The following is a 20,185-nucleotide window of genomic DNA, read 5'->3' as shown; positions in this document are numbered from 1 at the left end:
CTTTTGTTCCATTCTCTATATTCGCGCAACGTTCATGTCGCGCCATCACCTCATAGTCTGAGTCTCCAAAGTTGCCTTCATTATCAGTGGATCTGCTTGATCTTGCAACTTTGTTTCGCCTCTGTGTTGTCAACAACCTTCCTCTTGCATTCACTGCATTTGCTGCATTTGTTGTGTTTGCTGCATTCGGTATGCTGCCTTCAACTGATGTTCATGATGCTGCTTGATGTCCCTGTCTACGAACAACTTGATGTCTTCGTGAGTAGGCAAGCTCATAGACACTTGATCGACTACATCCCCAAGTGTGTTTTGAACAATGTCTTCGTCTCTACTCTATTGGAAACCATTATACCTGGACTGCTAAGAGGCAGATGAACACTTGCAATACCTGGAGACATGGCAACACTCATAGCAAGCAATCTGTCAGTTGAAAACCAAAATGAACATGAGAATTGACTTGCAACATACCTAGGTATCATGAATATTGCGCAATTTCGGCCAAGAGTTTGGGAGATTGACTACCATGACTGCTCAAGGCACGGTCTAGGCTGCTAGGAGACTGGCTGACTGTTGGAACTACACAATGCACAATCCAGTCTGGCTGCTGACTGTTGGGATTGCGCAATGCACAATTCCAACTGGGAAGGACTGCTGGCCTAGGGACATATTTGTGCAATTTCTTGGGCCAAGCAGCCACTGTCCTCCAGAAATGCACAAAACAATCCTGGAGGCCAGTGTTGGGCAGGAATGCACAAATCTGGAGAGGAAGGTGAGCCTTCCTTCCCCAGATTGTGCAATGCAGCCTTGGTGAAGGCAGAGTCCGGGCCAAGGTTGGCCCGACTCGTCGACGGGCAACTGAAAGCAACTAAGACAGTAAATGCATGGCGACACTAAGTGATAGAAGAAGTGATTGACAGTGCATGCAAAACATGAATGAAAGATTCAACAAATAGATCAACATGCATGTGGGTGAGGCAGTTCGTCGGTTGGGTGAACGTCTGTGCAAAACAGTTTCATGCATGCGACAGCAGTGAGATAGCAACGAAAACTGAAACAGAGCTAGGACAAGCTAGTATATATGTAAACGATAGCAAGCGCTCAAAGAAATCAAGCAAACAGTACTCCCACAAGTGAAAACACAAAAAGCGACAGAAATGCAACACAAGGCATGGGAAGCGGGCTTACCCCAAAACAGCTGAGCTAAATGTGCGACTATCCCTAGATGTGATGTGGGATGTCAGAGCTGCAAGGTTGATGTGAGGAATAAGCTTTGCAGCATTCGGTTGATGAGTTTTGATAACATTGAGGTTGTGACGCGCATGCCACGAATTTAGGGGAAGCGACACTTGGTGGGAGGTTTCGGAATTGATCCTTGCATGTAACCTCCAACTGCTAAACATAGATCCCTGAAACAAGGGATGCCTTTGCATGTTGCCTTGGGAGAAACAACCCATGCATGCAAGTCTATTTTGCTCAATCCCAGAGGGAACCGATCAACTCAGCTGCACATGCAAGACACTGCTCGACTGCTGAAGAAAAAGGCACATTTTTGGCTGGGAGCTGGGTTGGCTTCCCAGGAGATTTGCGCAATTTCTGGGCAGAGCAGCTGACTGCTGCCCAGATTTGTGCAAAGCCTGGGCTGAACAACCTGCTGCTGGGAAAATTTGCTCAAATCTTGCTGGGAGGGTTGGCTGGCAGGATTGTGCAATCCTGGAGCCCAGCAGACTGTCAGAAAGGATTGCAGAACTCTTGGAGGGAAGACTGGTAGCCCTCCGGAAATGCGCAATTTTCAAGGGGAAGTTGCTCAGCCTGCCGCTGGACCAAGTCCGGGTGAGTAGCCTATGAGGGGAATGGATCAACTGTGATCGACAGACTGCCTTTGTGCAAGGAAAACACATGAAGCTTGAGTACTTGATGAAGCAAGACAAAGTGTTGTGTAAGGTTGGTAGGGAGGCATCAAAAGAGGCTAAGGCGAAATTTTGGAGGGTGGTTGTAGCCGCTACAACAGAACTTTTGGCAAAAAAAGTGCTTTCACAGGTTGTAAATACTTCTTCTGTAGAGAGGTGTTGGAGCACCTATAGCTTCATCCATAATGTGAGAAGAAACAGACTCAATGAAAACTGTGTAGAAAGCTTAGTTTATGTGTACTACAACTTGAGGTTGTTGACACATTATTGTGAGCAGGCTCGTGATGATACATCAAATGTATATTGGGACAACAACCCAAAAGAAGATAATTTGGAGGATGGTGGTCTACATCTAGAAGAATTGGAAGCAGAACTTTTGAAAGATGATGATGAAGAAACAACAACCATGCCACCCCCATCATCCAGTAGCAATGCTCAAGTTCCACAATCTTTGCCTTTGTTGTCGCCACCTCCATCTACATCCTCACATGGAGGTCATGTGCCTTTTGGTTCTAGATTTGGACATGGTCATCCGACTATGCGGGAGGAGACTCCTAATAGATCACCACAACCTTCTGAAAAATTAGACATTTCTCGTGGTGAAAAGAAGCCCAAGCATTAACAATGCATAATAGATTTACTTGTCTTTTCTAGTTTCTAGTAGTTTTTATAACTGTTGACTCTTTCATATTTATTATGATATTTTTTGTAAACAATATATGACAATTAAAGTTTGAAGTTTGAAGTTGGCCATTATAACTTATTGGTAATGAATTATGAATATGATGCTTCGTGAAAGTTGAAAGTTGAAACATTTTATTTCGTGTTAGATATTCTTTGTTATCGTTTGGTTATTTGGTAATGGTAATGGTTACAAGTACATGTTACAACTTTAGTGATCAATGATGATAAATGTTATATATCGAATTTTTAAAGCTTGAAACTTTAAGATTGATGTTATATGGTTCAATCCATGTTTTTATGCTTTTTATATCTAATTCATCATTCTACATGCATTTGTTGACATATATGCATCAAGATATATAAAAATATATATTACATAAAAATTCACTCCGGATTTGCTCCCAAACTGGGAGCTTTTGAAAATATTGCTCTCCACTCCCGCTTCCACTCTCACTCTCCGTCTCCACTCCCACTCCCAAGCAATCTTGGCTCAATCTTGTCACTCATGAAAGGTTGGTTTTGGATTTTCCAAGGCATATGATTTTCATAAGGGATAAAGAACTCACATTTTGAAATAGGTAAATCTCTGATTTCGTGCAGATAAGGCTGGCGCCTTCCTCTAAGGCTGGGGGGCAGGATAGGGAGAGTTTAAGCGGCAAGGTAAAAACCTATTTGTTAAAGTACATGACCCAAACAGCTCATTGGTTCTTGGCCTGACTTTCACCTCTGCTGCTCAAACAGTTCTCTGGTGGTTATCTTCTACACAATGGCCTCCACCTTCACACAGATCTTGGCATGTGCCACTCTACACAGAAATTGTGTGCAAGTTCTCTGCATCAATGGTTTTCCACTGTCTAAACTCTGCATGAATTAACTGCCTGGTTCTCGTTATCAATGGGCTCCTGTGAGCACCTCCACAGCCGCAGGTTTGTGGGCTGTCCTCTAGATCTACTTTACACTGCTTGATGGCTTTCCTCTCTGTGTGTGGACCCAACTGAAACACTCCACATATGGCTCCAAACTGCACCTGAGCCCACTCAAACCTCTGTGGCCAGGGTTTTGTGCGGCTCAGGCTGCATTTGAATATGATCAAACCCCTGTTCTCGTCACACTCTATCCTTCTATGTGAACAGGCTCTGCGTGGGCTCTTCACAAATTGACTGGCTGTTACTCCTTTGATCGAACTCTGTCAGAACTTGGCCCCAATGCGAACTCAGTGCTCTGATACCACTTGGTTTTCAGAGTCTATAAAACAATAATAGCAAGTTAAGGTATTTATTAATCAAGAGGAATTTGCAATCAGGTTTACATCCACTTCAACTTTTAGGCTTCAGTGATAAAATAAAATAGGTACTGTTAGAAAGTTATCGTTGGTTTTGTTAACCAACACTATTAGTCTAATCACCAAAAATTTTCCTCGGTAAGTTTTGGTTTTATGTTTTCTTTTAATTAATTGTTGTCATATTTTAACATGTTTGAGAGGTTCTGTAAGATTTCTGGTCCAGATCATAGCCTCAAACCAGAAACGGCTGGTTCTGTACAAAACCAGCCATATTTGCCTGACAGGCCAGTTCCACACTGCACTGTACAGTCTGTGACTCTGTGCATGGGTTCACTAAAACCCCCGAAATTTAAAATAATGATAAAGTCTAGTGTTTTAATTGCTATTAGCTGAGCTATTGTGAAGTGTGGTTTGACTCACTGATACCATTGGTTCCTTATAGCATTCCCCAGAAGTAGAACCCATGGAATATTATTTTTGTTTATGTATTTTGTTTCAGAGATGGATTACAGTCCACGCTATTTTAGCTATATGCACCCTAACTTGCTACATACATTAGGAAAATTTGCATATTTGTGTCTAATGGTTATGTATATCCCCATTCTGTTTTTGATGACCTTGATCATAGCAGAAGATTATGGTGGATGATACTGGCTTTATTCATCACGATCTATGATTCTATGTAAATAAGTCCATAAAGAATAGTGTAAATAACAGTTTTCATATTTTTCGATTCAACAAGTGAATAGGAATAGGTCACTGCAAAACCATCTCCATCAATCTTGAACAGGTTTGAACAATGGAAATGAAGGTTCGTGAGATGAAGGCTTTAAACTTATGTACTTCGTTTTGACATTTTCAAGATAGTAAACATTGGGATTAGTTGCACCATAGAAGCATGTTATACTTATTTATGGTGATGCGTACTGTGTTGCATGAGCCTGCATAGCGTGTTACTTTTGATTGATTGATTGCATTCCTCAATTCTTAGCAGTTTCAAGTGACATATTTGTTGCTCGTTAGGCTGCTCTGTTTTAGAAAGTATGTTTTATTGCTAATTATAGTTATGGTTTACTTTCTTAACAGTGTGTGGATTGGAGGCAGCATTTTGGCATCTCTAGGATCCTTTCAACAGATGTGGTTTTCTAGAGCTGAGTAAGTGTGGATTATGTATGTTGTTTTTAGTTGCAAGTGGATTGTGATCATAATTTTTGCTCGCAAGATTTTAACCATGTTTGTTGCTTAATTGCATCTCCTATATCGTTGCCAAGGTCAGTCTCCCATATATATACATATATACACACAACATACATTTGTAAAATGATGATTTTGTTTCTTAGCTAATAACTTCTCCATTCATTTTTGGAATAGATACGAGGAGCACGGTGCATCATATATTCAGAGAAAACAAGGATGATTTTGTTTCTTAGCTAATAACATCTTCATTCATTTTTGGAATAGATACGAGGAGCACGGTGCATCATATATTCAGAGAAAATGCCCTTAGGTATAAGAAAGTGCTGTTCAGGTAAACATGTTCATCTTTGACTATAATTCGAATGTGTCATGCTCAAAGTGGGTTGTTTATTTGTTTTGCAGATAAAACTCAAGAGAGATGTGAGTTCCTTTTTTACGGCGGGAGTGCGGGAATGTTCTCTTCTCGAATCTTGAAATCCTGAATTTTTTGACAAGCTATTCTAGTCTTAACATGTATTTTTGGACTAAAATGTGGACATTCTTTTCTTTTGCTATTGCCTTTTACTCAATTTATACTATCTTTAAGTTCTTTGTTGACTGCATTTGCGTCACTCAATATCAATGGAAACGTTCCAGAGATCTTGTTACCCAACAATGTTTATTTTTGAAAGACTTCTGGGGAATGCTATTATAACGTTGCTTTGTCTTTACCTTGAACCTTTGCACTGGGATGAAAAAATTTCTCGGTGGTTTGATTTGATCACTCCCGGAAAATAACTCGTGTTTTGCATGAATTTATCAAGTAGTCTAAACACATTAAATTGGCCCTTCTCGGGCTGCTCTGTAAAGAAAAATGGGGACGAAATCAGTATTTTTGGTTTGAAATTTAGAAGAAATAATTTTGGATTGATGGAATCACAGATATTAGATGTTAACATTGCACAATCTAGTTTTAATAGAGGTATTTGTGGGTTGAATACATTTCTACATTAAAAAACAATTTCATGAATTCAAAAATTACAGTTCAATCCAAAATTACAATTTTAGTGAAGATTGTCCGACCAAGATTCAAAATTACAATCAGTAAAGATTGTCTAACCAGATTCTGTGATGGCACAATGAAAAAGGTTAAAAATTTAAAACATTAAAGCTTCTAAATTTATTAATTAGGAATTTGAGATGCAGTAAGGAAAAACTGTTCAAAAATAATGGTCGTGTAATTTCTAAGATACTAGTGCATGTGTATGATATGCAAGTAAAACTGTTCGAAAATAATTGTCGTGTGCATGTGTATGATATGCAAGTAATTAATAATTATATCTACTACTGTAATGTGATTATTGATGGTTTATACATTATTTTGTTAGGTTCACAAGTCATTTGACAGACCAATATAAAAGTATATTTAAAGCTCCTGTGTCTTTACTATTATGATCCATCGATCCATCATCCACGATCCACATCTAAATGAGGAGGGCTCTCCAATATATAGACTTCACAAGGGGGTTGAATTGGTGCCTCCAAGGGGCCTATCTGACTTGAGTAATTTGGAGGCATAAATTTTTAAATTTCCCTTTTTCTTTTCATGATGAAAATATTGACCATGGCTACCATATTTCCAACATTCCCTCTTAGCCAGGGAGGTACTTTTCATTCTCTCTCAAGATCAATGTCACTGACCAATCCATAGGTATCTTGGCCCACAACCTAAGGGAAAGATCACAAGTGCAAGTCTCTCTGTCTATCAAGATCAATCTCCTTGACCAATCCATAGGTCTCCTAACCCACAACCTAAGGGAGAGATCATTAGGGTCATCATCAGGAAAGATACATAACATCCAACACATCCAAAAATACACAACCTTGTGACATTTAGGCCAGTGCCCTATTGACCAGTGGGATCAATCAATGAGACCAAACCAATCATATGCACATGATACATCTCCCTGACCAATCCATACATCTCCCAGCCCACAACCTAAGGGAGGAAACTCAAGATCAATCTCCCCAACCAATCCATAGGTCTCCCGACCATTGCCTAAGGGAAATATCACACAATCGGTGTCCCCGGCCGAACTAGTCTCCCAATAAAAACCTAAGGGATCATTATATGCCTAAGAACCAAGCTCCCCGACCAGACTCAATTGGCCTCTCGGTTAATTGACCTAAGGGAGTGACAATCTTCCTGGCCAATCCATAGGTCTCTCGACTGTAGCATAAGGAAGATTCATGATGCTATATAATCAAAGCTTCCTCTCTTAGAGGAATTCTTAGCTAGCCCAGGTTTCTCACAAAAGTAATCATTAGCAACTTGCTCAAAAACATAAAAGTAGCCATGGTGGTTTTCAACACTTATCAAACATTCTAGCAAACAACATCATCCAACTCTTCATAGAAGCGAATATTAGCAACTTGCTCATTTGTAGACATGTACACCATGATCAAATCCAATAGTCAACAAGTGGCTTCTTACAAAAGCAAACATCATGTTGCTCAACAACAACAAAATACACCATGGTGGAATCCAGTAAACAATAAGTGGCTTCCCATGGAAGCAAATGTCAAATCCAATAGTCAACAAGTGGCTTCTTACAGAAGCAAACATCAACTTGCTCGACAACAACAAAATACACCATGGTGGAATCCAGTAAACAATAAGTGGCTTCCCATGGAAGCAAATGTCAAATCCAATAGTCAACAAGTGGCTTCTTACAGAAGCAAACATCAACTTGCTCGACAACAACAAAATGCACCATGGTTGAATCTAGCATGGTCGAATCCAGTAAACAATAAGTGGCTTCTCATGGAAGCAAATATCAATGTATACCATGGTTGATTCCAGCACAAGATCAAATAGATCAACAAATAACATTTGAAGCCAAATGGCTTCACAAATCAACTACATTTCTAGCTGAACCATGCTAAGCAAGGCCATCCATGTCATTTAGACCAACACAACACCCATAATACATTTAGTCCAGATAGAGTCAACAATTCCATGCATCAGGTAGTTCAAGGTGCTAATCATAGAATCAACCAAGTCAGCAACAAAGTCTACAAATAACATTTGAAGCCAAATGGCTTCACAAAACAACTACATTTCTAGCTTGAAGGCCATCCATGTCATTTAGACCAACATAACGCCCATAATACATTTAGTCCAGACAGAGTCAATAATTCCATGCATCAGGTGCTAATCATAGAATCAACCAAGTCAGCAACAAAGTCTCACAACTGCTTCAAAATTTCATGTCCATGGACTTACAGTCCATCATGCCATAACCTCAACAGGGATTTCACCAAGGTCATGCCATACTTTTAATCTTTTAACCTCAATCAACTCCTCCTTACACCAGACGAAGAAGACCTTAGTCCTTGTTAGAAACATATCATCAATACATACTAGAAAATTCACGGGATCATCTTCAACAAATTTGGATCAACATCATTTTCCAAAACATCTAGCCAACTTCATCTTGGAAGTCACAATTGACTTGTTTTCGTCATAAATTGAAACATGCTTCAATTCAGGATGATCTTGTCTGCTCCCTTTGAGTGCAAAGCCCATCTAATCATGAGTGTTCTTGTCACTTTGTTCTTCCATCTTTTCAATGATTGCCACAACCCTAACATACTTCATCATGTACCTACAATCCTCACTAGGAGGCCATGGAAGAACTGTAAATACAACCAAGCAAGATATACAAAGACAAGAGACTCATAATGAAAAAAAAAACAAGAAAGTACTTATCTCTTGAGAATGTGTGATCTCCCTCTCATTCTTATCTTTCTTAGAGTCAACCTCATCCACATCATCAAGGAGTTAACATTGTTTACATCATCATCAAGGAGCCCACATCATCAAGGAGTCCAAATCATCATCAAGGAGTTGACCTCGTCCACATCATCAAGGAATCCATATCATCATCATTAATAAGGAGTTGACCTCATCCATATAATTATCAAGGAGTCCACATCATCAGTGATAATTTAAAAAGCAAAAGAAATACAAGGTACTTATCTTTTGAGAACATGACGACTCCCTCTTAATCTTTAGCTTTCTTGCATTCAACCTGCAATTCAACCTCATCATCAAGATGTACAATCTTCTAAGAGCTAGGGTTCCTTTATTGAAGCAGAAGCAATCAATCTCTAAGCCTTAGGCTCTCATTTCCATTCCCTTTTGACTTGTTAGGCTTTACAATTTGATTATCTAGGGTTTTGACTTCAAACCCTAAACCCTAACACTTATCTTCATTATTCTTGACTTTGATATCATTAACATTCATCCTTGCATTCTTTTTCAACTTCATCATTTTCAACAATGAGAAACCTAGGGTTTTACAAACCTTAAAGCTTACTTGATCAAATCCTTAGTACAATTTTGCAAACTCAAAACATTCCAAGAGTTCGGATAGTTATCCGGACTTTCAATCCCTAGTTATTACAATTTCATTGAGTCTCAAATCCTTAGCAATAACATTAGGCTTAGAAAGGGAGCATGCTTACCAAATAGAATAACCTTTACATCCTTGCATTCATTTCTAATGTCTAAAGTTGCGTGCTTCAGATCACAATGTATCAACTGCATTGCCTTTGTCAATAATTTTCATCGTTCAGGTCAAGACTTATTCATCATGCTAGTTCTTTAGAGACGTCTATAGATCTAACAAACCTTTTGCTCAATACTTGACATTCCAAAGTATTGTCTTGATGATCCTATATTTGCAACTTGATTGTCTTTTAATGATATTTAATTCAGATATTAATCCACCAAAACTCAAAGGGAGATCATTACAACAATCCTGAAGATTGATAGAGGAGCATAGCTTATAAAACACCTTCCTTACCTTGTTTAATTACTTGATATTCCACGTTAATGTTCTAATGCCATCCATCACTATTGATTGCTCAAAGTGAGAGAATATATGTGTCAGGGAATTGCAACAAGGCTTCTAACTTCTTTGACAAACTTCCTTGCAATAGACCTTGTGCACCAGACTTGAATATCAATTCGTAACCAAGATTGACAATGATACATGTAGGTTGGATTTCAGATCAATCAAGTTGGCTTGCTTCAACTATAATTACACTTATTTATATAAATACATATACTATTTAGGGTTCATATTCGAATCAGAGTTCTCAGATCATACTTCTTTTTCTCTGGTCTTCTTTTCTCAGAGATCTTGATCCTAGTTCCACAAATGGCATAATAAGCTTGGATTTGATATCATCATGAGGTACCTTGCCTCATACTTTGGTTTTAGAAAATAAAAGGTAAAGTAGATTTTTTTACTTGATAATTACTTGTGAGACTTAAATTTTTCTTTCTACTGTTATTTATTGGTCTTTCTTCATCAAGTAATTATACAAATTATCCTTCTAAGATCACAAAGAAGTAAGAGACACACAATTTAGGCTTTCAAGCCAAGGAAAAATCACAAAGAAGTAAGAGGCACATAATTTAGGCTTTCAAGCCAAGGAAAAACCCCTCAACAATGGAAAACCCAACAATCTTCTTCTTATTGAATAAGTAAAAAATGAGATCCAACTTATGACCAAAGACTCCTTATTGGTTACAAGTCAACCCTCCTCTCCAAGTCAAAGTAAATTGTAGTCAACTATAAATAATTCAAATCTTCGACCCTCCTCTCCAAGTCAAAGTAAATGGTACTCAACTATAGACAATTCAAATCTTCGACCTAGTTGTAGATGAATTTTGGCTCCAAACAACTTCAATCTTGATGCAAACTTCATGTAACTTTAAATTCCAAGGTTTGTCAGAAACTATAGACTACGTCAAATATTTCGACTCTATCACAGAACTACAACTCCTTGCAAACCCTTAACCCTATAACAATACTTCAGAAAAGCTTCAGAGGTTCAATATTGCTATAGACTGTAATCACCTTCAAACTTCGGCCCTTGATTGCACAGTTCAGATAGATGTAGACTTCGACTACTGGTAGTCTCTTTATCTCGGCTCCTTCAGATAATTTCAGAACTTTATATCACATTTATAGATGATGAAAGAGTTCCTTTTGTGGACTTCTTCTATGCCTCGACTTTCTTCCAATTGTAGAGATTGAACACCTTTTGTGACTTGCTGCTTGTGTCTTCAAAGAGCTCAAATGGGAGTCTCTACAAAATTGTTTAGTAGGGTGCTCAAGAGCCATATAAGCCGAATTTATAGAGAGAGGGCCAACTTGGAATTTTGACAAACCTTTGTTAATTAAATAATAACCAAATTTCTTCTTTTTCAAATGTCAAACGACATGGCTCAAATACATATTTTCTTGACTCTTGTGACTTCTAAAACATGAAGAACATGCTTGATAAAACAATAAAAATCTGATACTAGTTACATTTTCAAACACTCCCTCTTAACTAGGGAGGTATTCATAATGACTTAATAGGTCTATCTCAAGCTGAAATATCCACATAAGAAGAGATCTAGATTGATAAGCATCAACAATGATATTATCATCTCACCATAGCCGACATTATCTTCAAAGAGCTCGAATGGGAGTCTACAAAATTGTTTAGTAGGGTGCTCAAGAGCCATATAAGCCGAATTTATAGAGAGGGCCGACTTGGAATTTTGACAAACCTTTGTTAAATTAAATAATAACCAAATTTATTCTTTTTCAAATGTCAAACAACATGTCTCAAATACATATTTTCTTGACTCTTGTGACTTCTAAAACATGAAGAACATGCTTGATAAAACAATAAAAATCTGATACTAGTTACATTTTCCAACACTCTTCTTAACTAGGGAGGTATTCATAATGACTCAATAGGTATATCTCAAGTTGAAATATCCACATAAGAAGAGATCTAGATTGATAAGCATCAACAATGATATTATCATCTCATCATAGCCGACATTATCACACTACCAAGGCCTTGATAGATACACTCTATCTTTCCACAAGATGAGAGTACAATGTTGGGAGGTGTTTCATGGGACACCACATCGCCTCACTGAGATACATACTCCACCTATGATACCTAGAGTATGTCCTGCATGAGACCATTTCCCTCGAGGAAATGTCTTTCCATCGAACCATTCTTTATCCAAGTCCATGTACATAGGATCTCCATCCTAATCCATCATAGTACATGACTCAAGATTGTCTATCCAAGATGCTTATCCAATCCCCCATTCTCCTTATCCTTATCTATGTACTTGACTTAGGATATCAATCCTAATCCGTCATAGTACTTGAAACAAGAAGTACTATGCTTATTCAGTCCATTCTCCCTATTTGTGATGCATGCACTAGATTTACAACAATTATTCCTAGCCTAGTACATGACATGGGGAACCAATGTCCAACCTTACTCCCTCTCTACTTGACAGGAGATATATATGCTCACTCCCTCTCAATTAGGGAGAATTCACACTAGGGGACTTTTGAGGTCTAAAATGGGCCTCCTAAGAAAAATGTACAACCAAAATAAACTTTATAAGAACCAATAGGATTCAAGATGATGATGTCAACCATGGGGGATGATTCACCATTTTTGGAGTAAAAAAGTCAAAAGATTAAAAATAATAAAATATTAAAACCACGTTTTCAACTCATATTTTCAACTTATCTCCCTAAGAGTTTACATAAATTTCTATCTTTCTAAGAGTTTACACAAATTTCGAGCGGGAGTACTCATTGGATGCAAAATTTAATTCCTCATACAAAGAGTACCCATGTTACATACTTTCGATGGACCATGCTACAAGAAAAATGAGAAATACATGAAAGAAAAATGACATGAAAAAACGTGATTGCAATCACGTTTTTCATGTATTTCTCATTTTTTATGTAGCAGGGTCCATCGAAAGTATGCAAGATGGGTACTCCCTGGATGAGGAATCAAATTATGCATCCAACAACGTGTGTTTTTGCTCGGAATTTGAGTAAACCCATAGAGAGATAAGTTGAAAATACAAGTTGAAAAAATAGTTTTTTATTTTTTCCCTCTAAAATTTGATGATGTCATCTAATCTTATTTTATTATTTCCATTATTATTTTATAGTTTCCTTAGGAGACCCATTTTAGACCTAAAAAATCCCCTATTGCCAACAAGCCTTAGCTTGTGCCAAAAGTACCAATACTCCCCTTTCATCACTCTTATCACTCATCTTGCAATATCTTGAACTAGGGCTCCAAATCTAGCTCGTATAATCCTTTACATGAGCTCTTCACCTACCTTATCCTGAAATGTGAACACTATTTCCTGCATTGCATTGCTTCCTACCTTGAAGATAGTTCATTACCCAATTTCTTCAACAAGGTTAGCCACAACTAGGTTGATCCTTAACTCAAATAATTCTTCCCTGTAGCTACTTCTCATGTTTCTCCAATATAACCAACTGACGTACCCAAATTACCTTCTCCACTATCTCAGTTTATGAGCTAATCAATCTGCCTGCTTGTCACATCAGTGTCACTGCAAATAAGGTCTTCATAATACAAATTTCTTAACAATGATAAGGTTGCTTCATATTCATAGTACAAGGAATCTTAGGACAACCCACTTGATTGCAATTTAGAACACAAGAATCACTTCATCTAGGGTACACACAACCCATACAATAGTGACTTCTTCACACAAAACACAATTTCTAGGATAAACATTAACTGTTGTCTAAAACTCTTAGTACAACCCTACAAATCTATCCTAAACCTGGATCATTACCTAACAAAATCATTAATAATAGAAGGATGTACTTACCTCAGAAAGATACCTCCTTTTTGCCTTCCAAAACACATCACCCTGTGCACTTACCTCAATAATTTCACCGCCCTAGTTAGGGCATCCTGTGACCTTACAAGCCTGCTCTTTTCGGCTAAGAATTCATTCTAGGGCTATGCTAACCCTCCTCTAACATTCCCCTCTTCTACACTATCACTCTAGGAGAATTCATCCCCTTGTCTTGTTGTTCCAATCCTAAAATCAAGTCCAATTAGGCTTATGCTCCACCTGTAATAACACAAAAATTTATGTGACTTGTTCATAGAGAATTATTAGCTCCAAGCATGCACACAATTTCCCTTTAATTTTTCCAACAAGCTCCTCTATCTCGGTTCGCTCCAACATAAAAAGAACTCCGTGAAACCTGTCCATGAAATTATTATGGAGGTTGTGGCTTCCTTTAATATAGATGTCCTTTCTCTTGTGATGAATCTTGCACTTGTGATTGTTGTAAACTATGTTGTTCTAATCTTCCCTCTTTCCACTAATTCTAATGAGGGAGATAACTATCCTTTTAAACATGTCTTCAAGTTTCATTTACATGCTAGACTATCTTCTAAACTTTATGTTACAAAACTAGTGCATGATACACTAGTCATCAAATCCATGATCTCTAAATAGTAGAGATCTCTAGGATCTTCCTTTTGCTTCTTTGAAGGCTCTTCATCTTCAGTTATTAATGCTTCAAACCTTTCCTCTTTTTATTGTTCTTAGGGTTCTTAGGAAATTTGTTTTGTAGTGTCCATATTCATGAGAACCAAAGCACTGGACTTTTGATGTCTTTATTTTTGTTATTTCTTCTTATTAAAACTCTCCTTTGATCTAGTTGCAAAGGCTTGAGAAGTTTCATTGTCAGGTTGGGAGTTACTTCTAGCCTTTATTATGGATTCTTCTATTAAACATTGAGCCCATAATTTTTCAAATGACGAAGCCTTGTTTCTTGCATAGATATTGCTTGCAAAACCATCCCACTCTCTAGGTAAGGCATTGATTGCCACTATGATTAATTCTGAACCAAATATTTTCTCATCGACTTCTTGAAGTTGATCTTTGATTTTTTATAGTTTCATAAAAAAAGGAAACTATAATGTCTTCTTTTGACATTTTTGATTGATATAGTTTAGTTCTCAAGGCAATCATGTGACTTGTTGTACTAACAGGGTATAATTTCACTAAAGTATCATAGACTTCTTTAGATGTAGATAATTTTGATACAAAATTGATAAGGTGGTCTTTGATGGACTCAAAAAGAATTCTTTGAGCCTTAATCACCCCTTTTTCATATTTTTCCAGCGTTTTCTTTATTTGATACTCGAACTTTTCCATGCCTTGAAGTTGGATGCTCCTTCTAACTTATTTCTTTCCTTATATATGCCAATTGATTAGACATAGTGAGATGTTACCAAAAATATCTTTAGCTATGGCTGATAAAATGATAATCTTCTTGCACTCCTACAATGGTGATCTTGTTTCTACCTTGTAAGTGTGTCTCTTCTTCACCTTAACTCTGATTTCATGTTAGAAAATCAAAGGTAAAGTAGATCTTCTTACTTGGTAATTAATTGTGAGACTTAATTTTTCTTTCTACTATTATTTCAAAGGTAACGTAGATCTTCTTACTTGGTAATTAATTGTGAGACTTAATTTTTCTTTCTACTGTTATTTATTGTTCTTTCTTCATCAAACAATTATACAAATTATCCTTCCAAGATAAAAAATAAGTAAGAGACACAAAATTTAGGTTTCCAAGCTAGGGAAAAACCCCTTAAAAGGGGAAAACCCAACAATCTTCTTCTTATTGAAAGTAAAAAATGAGATATCCAACCTATGACCAAAGACCCATTTACTGGTTCCAAGTCAACACTTCTCAAGTCAAAGTAAATGGTATTCAACTGCAGACAATTGAGATCTTTGACCTAGTTGAAAATGTCAAGAATATTGGCTCCAAACAACTTCAATCTTGATGCAAACTTTAGGTAACTTTAAAGTCTAAGCTCTGTCACAAACTATAGACTACTTCAAATATTTCATATCTGTCATAGAACTACAACTACTCTTTTAGACCATTGACCCTATCACAATACTTCAGAAAAGATTCATAGGTTTGGTCTTGTTATAGAATTTAATCACCTTCAATCTTTGACCTCGATTGCACACTTCAGATTTTGGAGACTTCAACTACAGGTGGTCTCTTTATCTCAGCTCCTTTAGATAATTTCAGAACTTCATATCACAAGTATAGATCATGAAAGAGTACATCATCTTCCTTTTGTAGACTTCTTCTATGCCTCAACTTTCTTCCAATTGTAGGGATTGAATTCCTTTTGTGATTTGTTGCTTGTGTCTTCAAAGAGCTTGAATGGGAGTCTTTATATAACTGTTTAGTAGGCTGTTCAAGAGCCATACAAGTTGACTTCACAGAGAGAGGGCTCACTTGGAATTTTGATAGGCATTTGATAAATTAAATAATAACCAAATTTATTTATTTTTCAAATATCAAACTACATGACTCAAATACATATTTTCTTGACTCTTTTGACTTCTAAAGCATGAAGAACCCGCTTGATAAAACAATAAAAAATAAATTTATCTTTCATTATGAAGACTAACACTAGTCACATTTTCCAACACATATAAGTTAACACTTCAACCCTCCATAAGATTGATCTCTATTAGGTTATAGAAATAAAACTTAAAAAGATACTCTTCTCTCTTGTGTAATTCATATTCCACAGAGAGGTAATGAACCAAGCTTTTCAATCCAAGAGGGAGCTCAGATCATAGAATTTTCATATGTGATTCCATAGAACTTGAGCTAGAGATGAACAATATTAGTAAATATGCTTCAAAAAAATTTGCATGGTTCCATCGATACATAGCCCCAGTTCCACAAGATTCCATAATAACCATAGGATATTGCGTAACAAAGATGCCACAGTAGGGTTGAAATGCCACTGAGGTAGATGATCGCTCACATAACATGTACCTTAGGATCAGATCCTTATAGTTACTTGGATTAGCTAGTCCTCGGACTTTTCACAGAACTCAAATCAATTACTTAGAGGTAACCACAATTTAGACTAAGTACACAAAGATAACCAGAAACTTATATTTGTAAATTTTGTCTTCTTTTAGTAGTAGAATCCATCAAAATGTCAGACTTCAGACTATAAAGGTGTTATCACTCCAAAATTTCTTCAAAGTTGTTAGAAAAAGAAATGATAGAGGTAACCACAAACCACTTTTGGAGATCAAGATCAAGTTAATTTGGGTGGTGGGATCACTTACTTAAGTGAAAAGGTTTGTCTTTTACCATTGGGCTATGGGGTCAAATTTTAGATAAATAAGACTGGATTAAGTTCTAAAAACAGTGTCTAGAGGAAAAGATAGAGGAGTTACAATAGATCTCAAAGGTTTGAAGGTGAAATGGTTTCCAATCAGATCCAGGGAGAAATTAAGGGTTCCCTAGGCCAGATCATGAAGAGAAGTGAAAGAGGTCAACCGGGATGGGAGAACAATTAAGTGTTCTAAAATCCAGGTATCAGAGGAAAACATATAAATGACTAACTATGCAAAATAGATTGTACTTAAACAAATTCTGAGTGATATTTCCAGGTAATTCATTCAAATTTGGAAAACAATTAAGTTTATGAAACACATAAGAAGGTAACAAAATCAGACAAAGAAGATATTTCACTACAATAGCTCATCTCACGAATCCTCTAGTGCAATATTTTTATTACTTGCTCCAGTCTGTTGACTTGAAAAGTGGTACAATCACCCTTAGGTTTAAGATCAAAATAACTCTACAAATGTATAGCAATCCACCTTCAATACTTCAAATTATGAAGTATTTATACCAAAAGAATTTACAAAATATCTTAAAATGCATTGAGAACTAATATAGGAAAAGGAAATATCTTCATGCAAGAAGATAGAGACAGCGATTGAACTGCTGTTCGCTGTCCCTGTTATTTAGGTTCTGCTGTCTTTTATTCTTTGATCTTTTTCCCTTTAAGCTACTTGGCTATTTGGTATTCACGCTGGATTGCATATTTAATTATGACCTTTTTTTTTATACACTTTCATCTGATACTCTTTGACCTTGATGACTAGTCAATATCCTTTTACTGTGCTCTTTTACTTTTTACTGTGTATTTCCTACAGTAAATCATTGAGTTTTTCCCATGTATCAACATCTGGTAATTGGATATTGAGCATTTTTCGGTATATCTGATCTGGATTTAAACAGGAACGCAAGAAAATACAGAGATAACCATAAAGACAAATATGCAGCTGAAATAATACTTCATTTCATTACTGTAAAATCCTGAAATATGCTTACAAATAGAAATGGAAATAACCCAGCTAGGGCGATGGTAGCTTATCTCTTAGAAGAGATGTGTCGGCTACATGCCTCTGAACTGTTCTCCAAAAAATTGTGTTACAATGAGGCTCGAGGACCTATTTATTGTTGAGAAACAATGGAAAACCCTTCACATTCCAAAACCTAACCCTAGAAGATGAAACGCCAAATTGTGGGCCTCGTTTTTGGGTAAGTTGGTACATCAACTTCCCGGGGTCGCGAATTGGTCGTACTATCTCCATTTGACGCGCATGATAGCCCGTTGGAAAGATCTCTCCGAGGAATACGACGGAAAAGACGATTTTTAGATAGAAAAATCGCTGTGGTGGATTTCCCAAAAAGCGTCGTCTAGGGCCTGAAAACGGCTCCGGAAGTTTAGGACCCGAAAAACTGCTAAAAATAGTAAATTGTGTTACAATTAAGGAAACAGAAAAACTGAAAGAGACAGTTGTGGGGGTCCAAATGGGATGGGTGGGTGGCCACCAACATCCACCTGGATCATTCCTCCCCCCTTAGGGAGCAATGGTCCCCATTGCGTTGAGTTCCTCCCTGAGATGAGGAAGCTTCTGCTGAGCTGGGTCTCTGGTGAGCTGTTCTACAATCTCTGATGTGTCCAGAAATGGTGGGGAGCATGGTTGGCGACGGTCCACATTGAGCACTCGGTGCAAGCGAACGAATGGAGGAATGTTGTGCTTCAAAGCATTGTTTCCCGTAGCCTTGTTACTGGCGTAAGGACCATGTCGAAGTGGTCTGAGTTTCTGATGGGTTCTGGTAAGGCGCTCCCTCTGCAAATGTAACCAAACTTTGTCGCCCACCTGAAACTTGTGTGGTACCCCTCCGGGTAAGGAGAAGTTGTTCCTGTGTTCTGTCACGACTGTATCCCTCTGTTACTGCTGCTGTGTGGAGGAACCCTTCGCGGGCGTCATGGATGTAGCAACGATCTTCCCCTTACTTTGGGAGCGAACGAGACAGAAAATAAATTTCCTAGTCTGTGAGATGAGCTTGCTGCCTTTCTTAGCAGTGATAAAAGAGGTGGTGGTAGGTGGGGCTACCTCCAGTATCCTGTATAATGAATTATCCAAAGAAATGATGACAGCGCGAGGCCTTGACTCATACACAGCATGCCGCCTCCACAAGTATGCCTGGCCTAATAGTACATCACAAACATCCAGAGGTGTAACATCACACAATACCTCGTCTGTGAAGGGCTTGATGCTGTAGGGAAGGCGGCACTGCTGGCGAACTTTGAGATCTCGTCCTTCGTGAAGCCAACCGATACTGTACGGCTGTGGGTGTGGTGTAGTTGGTAGGCCCAACCGCTTCACGACCTCTGCTGAAATGAGGTTCTTTTGGCTACAACTGTCGACAATGAATTGCAGCGGCGAACCCTTCACCCACATCTGTGCGTGGAAAAGACGTTCCCCCCTCCTCTGGATCTTCGGGCTCATTTTTCTGGATCTTGGTAGTAGCAACAGTGGCGCTGGGATCCACATCAATGATCTGCTTCCCTTTGTCATTCCCCTTGTCGGGTTCTGACTCAGAGTTGGAACATGCATCTGATTCGAAAGCCTTCAACTCGGCCACCAGCGACTGCTTGGTCCGACACTCACTTGTGTTATGAGTGGGACTCTTGTGGAACTCACACCACTTTCCTGTGTCCTTCTTCAGCTTCGTGGTGTTGTTCTTTTCTTGCGGCTTCGACGGGTTGTCATGGGTCTCCCCGCCTTGGCTTTGTCCTTTGGGCTTTGGATTTGTAGATCCAAAGTCTCGCTTCTTTTGTTTGAACTTTTGCTCGATTTTGACAGCGTATCGGTATGCTGTGCCGAGTGAGGAGATGTTGAAGAACTCCATCTCTTCCTCGATGTATCTGTGTAGGCAGCCGCGGTATTTGAGTACCAGATGCAGCTCAGAATCTTTGATACCCAATTGTGTGCAAAGGGTATGAAAAATGTTTGTGAACTCCGACACATCTTGGTCTCGTCCCT

At 38.1% G+C, this 20,185-nt stretch overlaps 1 protein-coding gene across 4 annotated transcripts in view; it reads left to right on the top strand.

Annotated features, from left to right (window-relative positions):
* Positions 1 to 5,990, top strand: part of ARP4 (actin-related protein 4) — a 317,083-nt gene extending 311,093 nt beyond the window's left edge. For 3 of the 4 annotated variants that reach the window (XM_089447839.1, XM_089447838.1, XM_089447840.1), the window contains exons 21-23: positions 4,960 to 5,028; positions 5,335 to 5,380; positions 5,473 to 5,990. In XM_089447839.1, coding sequence (XP_089303965.1) covers positions 4,960 to 5,028; positions 5,335 to 5,380 — 115 coding nt within the window. In that variant the 3' untranslated portion in view covers positions 5,473 to 5,990. Of the gene's footprint in view, positions 1 to 4,959; positions 5,029 to 5,244; positions 5,381 to 5,472 lie in introns of all 4 variants that reach the window. The other variant, XR_016264320.1, reaches the window with a different exon arrangement.
* Positions 5,991 to 20,185: the final 14,195 nt, after the last annotated feature.

Source organism: Pinus tabuliformis, chromosome X, assembly GCF_031772625.1.
Source record: "Pinus tabuliformis cultivar Carrire ecotype Pingquan chromosome X, CPIR1, whole genome shotgun sequence".
Taxonomy (NCBI): Eukaryota; Viridiplantae; Streptophyta; class Pinopsida; order Pinales; family Pinaceae; genus Pinus; species Pinus tabuliformis.
Note: the sequence above shows the minus strand (reverse complement) of the source record. Positions and strands in the feature narration are given on the sequence as shown.